The sequence below is a fragment of the Limulus polyphemus genome, unplaced genomic scaffold (assembly GCF_000517525.1).
Source record: "Limulus polyphemus unplaced genomic scaffold, Limulus_polyphemus-2.1.2 Scaffold4892, whole genome shotgun sequence".
In the NCBI taxonomy this organism is placed as follows: Eukaryota; Metazoa; Arthropoda; class Merostomata; order Xiphosura; family Limulidae; genus Limulus; species Limulus polyphemus.
In genome coordinates, this window is record NW_013670502.1 from 57,413 (window position 1) to 63,377 (window position 5,965).

Here is a 5,965-nt window from a genome sequence, read left to right on the forward strand (position 1 = left end):
ATCTGCCAGAAAGCACTCTGTCAAGAACCATCTGCCAGAAAGCACTCTGTCAAGAACCATCTGCCAGAAAGAACTCTGTCAAGAACCCTCTGCCAGAAACCACTTTGTCAACACAATCTTCCAACAACTCATGGACTACTCTAGTTGACAAGTGGGATTTGTCCATCATTCCTATAATGCACCAATGGCCCCAAAGTGGGGAGTTTTTTTTTTTCAACAATAATGGGGTGCAAACCACAGAAGCTTGGATACACAGTTCAGCATGCTAACCACTGGGTCATGCTCGACCTTTTGGTATAGAACAACACAGAAGTACGATTTTAACGTACTAAGCTCCACATTAGAAGGCATAAAAGTACTTACTAAAATCTCATAGGAAGATACATAACAAAGATTCAGGTGATACAGTGGGCAAGCTTATGATTTAGTATTTGTGATTTCATGATATTCTAGATGAGAAATTAAAAAGATATTTTTTGAAAGGTTCTTTCTTTGAAACTTATTTTCTTATCTAGTGTTTCATTAGCTGACGTTCAATTACCAAGGGATCAAGTAACTGTATGTAGTGGTGTTAAGACGATCCCTCAAGCCTAGCAAAACAAACATTGTACACACACACAAAGTTAATGGTATAAGTAATGTTATAATTGATAATTCTGTGAATACATTATACTCTACACAAGTTTTTCAATAGATAAAAAATGATTTATTAAAAGATGTAACTAAGTAACAGGACCACCGTAGTTAGCTTTAAGAGGTGGTCATGAGGACTAAATTACGATTCTTTGAATACAGAAATCGATCTCTCGTAAGAAATAAGAAAACTGTTGAACTATTAGTAATTCTGATTATCTTTAAATGAAAGTACTATGAATATAAATATACACACAAGTAACAAAGAATGACGTGAACATTGTTTCTGTTGAATAACAACTCTGGATAAACACAAAATGACCGATAATTACAATTCTGAAATACTTTAAAATTGTAAACTAATTTTTCATAGTTTTAATCTATGCTACACTAAATTCTCTATAATAGATACTAACCTTTTCTAACTGCTGAGATGAACTAGATACATTAGAGATTTCTTTTTCGAGGTCAGACACACGTTGTCTCGATGCTCGTAACCTTCCCTGCAGTTCCTCAATTTCCACTTAAAAACGCACATTTAGCAACATAAAACATTTAAAGTGTTTCACAGTAAACAGGAACATTAGACATAATTTAAGTAATTATGAAACATATTTTCATCAAATGTTATTCATTTATGAAATCATAAGAAGTTTTAAATAATTATTTAACTAAAATAGGAGGACACTAATACAGGAGGACTAAAAAAAAGCCATTAGTTGGATAGCTGATAATTCAACCATTTTTTTTTTTATTTGTTTGGTTTTAATGTTTTGATGAATATGTTGTCTTTCAAAGGGATTTACACATTTTGATAATAAAGTTAGAAGAAGAAAAATTACCTTTATACTCCAGATAATTATAACAGAATTTATATTTTAATTAATGTTTCACCTTTGTAGCTTCATTAGGGTTACTACATAAAACTGTTTGAAATTATACAGCAATTTTATAATTTAACGAATATTGTAATATCAAACAGTTTCATGTACTAGCCCTGAAGAAGTCGCAAAGACGAAACATCGTTAAAATATAAGTTCTGTTATAATTATTTTTTATGATTATGTTTTTTCTTTTGCACAGAAACTAAATTTCTATTTCTTGAAAAGGTGATCTTGACCATTTACCTTTTAACCCAGAAATTAATAAGGTTCTTTCTCATCCCTAAAAAAGTATACTTAGATAACATGTGGATGGAAAGTAGATGTCTGCAGGTTGACAAACCTTTTTCATCAGGGGGTGGAAGGGGTGGGGTGAAAAATTAAAAATTAATTTTTTTTTGATTTTTTTTTTAATTTCGCGCAAAGCTACACGAGGGCTATCTGCGCTAGCCGTCCCTAATTTAGCAGTGTAAGACTAGAGGGAAGGCAGCTAGTCCTCACCACCCACCGCCAACTCTTGGGCTACTCTTTTACCAACGAATAGCGGGATTGACCGTCACATTATAACGCCCCCACAGCTGAAAGGGTGAACATGTTTGGTGTGATGGGGATTCGAACCCGTGACCCTCAGATTGCGAGTCGAGTGCCTTAACCACCTGGCCATGCAGGGCCCTTAAAAATTAATGACAATTAAAACTAAATATAATAGTGAAATAGTGAAATCACATCAGTTATTAAAATAATAAAAGTCTCACCAGCTTTCTGTTTGGCTGTTTGTTGACTCTGGGATAAAGAAGATTGTAGTTCTGTTTTTTCAGCTACTAGGATACCAATAGTTTGTATGTGAACCTGTAATTGGTCTTTTAAAGAAGCCTGGTCTCTGTGAGCCTTTTCCTGCAGATCTTGTCTTTCCCTTTCAAATTCCCTTTGTGTCCGGTTTATCTTTGCTTTCTAGCAAGAAAAGACAATATTTATTTGTACAAATGAGAAGTAAGTACACGAAATATTACGTCTCTCGTGCCACATCTATTCTGATGAACTTAAGTGATTTAAATTCAACAATTATTATACTCTTTCCATTCTTCCTTTGAAAGCAATCACCACTCTTTAAACAAATAGTTTTTCTTCTGGCTCAGTTATAGTGCCATGAACAAAACATAAGAAATACTCATGAAGCCTAACATGAGAAAAATACGAAAGACACAGCCAAGTGCTGATCATGCCAGCTGTCATCTTAGAATGAAAGAGACAGCCAAGTGCTGATCCTACAGACTGCCATCCTACAATGAAAGAGACAGTCAAGTGCTGATCCTGCTGACTGTCATCCTACAATGAAAGAGACAGCCAAGTGCTGATCCTGCTGACTGTCATCCTACAATGAAAGAGACAGCCAAGTGCTGATCCTGCTGACTGTCATCCTACAATGAAAGAGACAGCCAAGTGCTGATCCTGCTGACTGTCATCCTACAATGAAAGAGACAGCCAAGTGCTGATCCTGTAAACAGAAATGTATAAATACTTGCCAAAAACTAACTTTCTTCAATTTTCCATTTATTTAGACTGACAAACTATCATCAAAACCATTTTTCACTAAAATTCTACAACTTTTTTTTTTTTGCAGATTCCACAACTTTCTGGGATTTCTAGGCTCCCTACGAACCCTGTTTTATGACAGACACAAGTAATTCAATCAAGATCCTTATAAGTCAGAAGATATCTTCACTTATAGGTGTATTTAATAATAATCTTCGTATCAATTTATGTTGTTTTTCCCTCTCTAAAAAGATCAACCACTTGGATACTTTTCAACATTAATAAATACTACTGATTAGAATCACTTATAAGTTAAAAAAACGGACTGTTGAATTACTAAACGAGAAACATTAAAATGTTAATTATAACTAAACAAAAAAAGAAGAAGTCTTTCTTCTATCCTACTTATACTGACCAGTTCTTGGAGCTGATACTGAAGCTGTTCATTGGCTTGTCTGTGACTCTCTAACAAATTGGCAAGTTCTTGATTTCTCCTTTCCAATTCAACACTGTCGCTTCCCACTGGCATTCCTGGTTCAATCTCTCCATTTATAAATGCATGTGTTTGAGACATTAATCCATTTAACTGTTGTGTAATTTGTCTCAAACTTTCTGTTGATGATAGGTCCCTAAAAATAAAAGTTCTTAAAATATGTCTCATGCAACATTGTGTAAAAATGGATGAATATGTACATATGATAGAATATTTTATCTCAGTATTAAATGCCACCCAGGGTCATCACATTTGAGTAACTAAGATTCCGAAAACCAAAGAAATTCATCTTAAAAATGCATTAGTTGAAGAGAAATGGTGAGGATGGCTACTATGGTTGTTTTGCTTATTTATAGTAATCATTCGTAATATGATTACAATGATACTAACAACGTGATTCAAGCTGCCTTAACTCTAACCCAATGTTTATTTATTACAAAATACGAGTGACATACTCATCTCCAAAGTATGATTTTTGCCATGTTAAAGTCTACCCAATGGATACCAGATTGTCACAGTGCAACTCGTATAACAGATAACAAATAATTAGTTTAAATTGTAGAATGATTTTTTAATTCATTGTTTTATATCATTCTTTGTTATTTGAATTATGTTTCGGAGACAAAACCAAATTCTTTAACAGAGTTTCGTGGAAATTTTAACAGGTATATTCTTAGGTTTACGACGTACAAAGTACGAAGATAGTTCGTTTTTAATAATTTTTATGAAACACTGTATTTATGACTTTCATTCAAGGTGAGATGTGTAGCAAAACCTAAATTACTTGTCTTTCTATCTTTTATTTAATATTGTGTCAAGACTTTGGCTGCTTGCTATTCCCAGAAAATGATAAGGCAGTTTGATTTATTGAAAGAATTACCACTGGATAGCATGTTTTATTCTGACACAAGTATAGTTTCTGTTGAAGTTGTATACATCATTTTCAAATTCCAATAGAAATATACATAAATGAGCTTATCAAAACAGTAGGAACCACAATGGAAGTGAACATAAAAACATTTCAACGTTTAATTAGGATTGCAGTATATCTTATGTTTACGTAACAGAGAGTGAGTTAAAATTTATGATTAATTATGTAGCTCTATCGTGTCTAAAGTAGGGAAAATAATTTTAAATAAACACACAAGACCTTGTTTGAGTTAAGAATGTTGATACACTTGTCTCTAAAGGTTCCGTAAATGTTGAAGATCATATTAACAACAACACACTTAATTTCTTATTTCGACACATATGTAGGTTAGAAAAGGGTTTAGAAAAATAAAGTTAATTCCACGTCCAAATGAACTGAACATATAAACTTCACTTACGTGTTTAAGGGACCCGGAACATCGGTATCACTTATTTTTTGTTGAGTTTCTGGGTCTTTTGATATGTTTGGTATTGATATTTTTTCTTGTACTTCCAGTTTGTCAGAAATATCTTCAGTGCTATCGATGAACAAATGTTGTATTCACAAAAAGTTTCACCAAATCACAAAATATTCAAAAATTAAAGTATTATTTCCCTATAAAATGATATATTATTTTTAATTCTTAAGCATGTTTTAAACATAAAGCTCTTTAGTGAAAAATTTGAAAAATATGTTTGATACAAAATTAAACATTTAGGTTTGTGTACATACAGTTTATGGTTAATATAATTGGTTTAACTTTTACATCACAGGAAACAATCAAGGTAACATGTATGTCATGACAGATTGTTTAGGCTATGTATTCATGATGAGTGGAACAAAGGTGAAATGAGTCCTGAACCAGGAAGCCATTGCCCTTTGTTTCACCTTTAACCTTTGTGAAATATCAGTAAGAAGAAACTGCCTGTATTCAGGAGACATCATTCCTTATACAAGAGTAAATTAAGATGTGTTAAAATTTATCCGCAGTTACATATATGATGTTTCAAATTAATATTACGTATGTTTCAAAACATGAAAAATTTATATCACTAAAATGTTAGGAAAATTATATGTCAGTATTCAGATGTTGAATACCGATATTTTTCTTATTAAAGGCCAGAAAATAATTCAGAAAAAGTAGTAACAATTCAAAACTTTTTAAATTATCGTTACCTTTCCCTCAAAACAAGCTACCTACAGAAATCAGAACTAAATATTAACCTAATGTAATACAGTTTTTATATACTGTTAGCAGTATCTACGACCATAACGCTAACATGTCCTCAAATGTTTTTAGTGGTTGAGCATATTTGAATAATGTAGATTACAAAACAAATTCATGAAAATACTACTTAATAAGACTGATCAGGAGTCCTTAAATATACAGTTGGTTTATCCAGCACACCTTATATTTCTAACACATTGATAAACTAATTCTGTGTGTATAATATCTATATATATATCTTACCTAGTTCTGTATAATAATATATATATATCTTACCTAGTTCTGTA

General features: G+C 32.3%; 1 protein-coding gene across 1 annotated transcript in view; it reads right to left on the bottom strand.

Moving 5' to 3' along the window:
• LOC106471834 (golgin subfamily A member 2-like) overlaps positions 1-5,965 on the bottom strand; it is a 47,928-nt gene that overhangs the window by 32,170 nt on the left and 9,793 nt on the right. Inside the window, exons 4-7 of the mRNA XM_022400440.1 lie at positions 4,869-4,988; positions 3,463-3,676; positions 2,270-2,465; positions 1,050-1,156 (exon numbers count right to left, since the gene is read on the bottom strand). Coding sequence (XP_022256148.1) covers positions 1,050-1,156; positions 2,270-2,465; positions 3,463-3,676; positions 4,869-4,988 — 637 coding nt within the window. The remainder of the gene's footprint in view (positions 1-1,049; positions 1,157-2,269; positions 2,466-3,462; positions 3,677-4,868; positions 4,989-5,965) is intronic.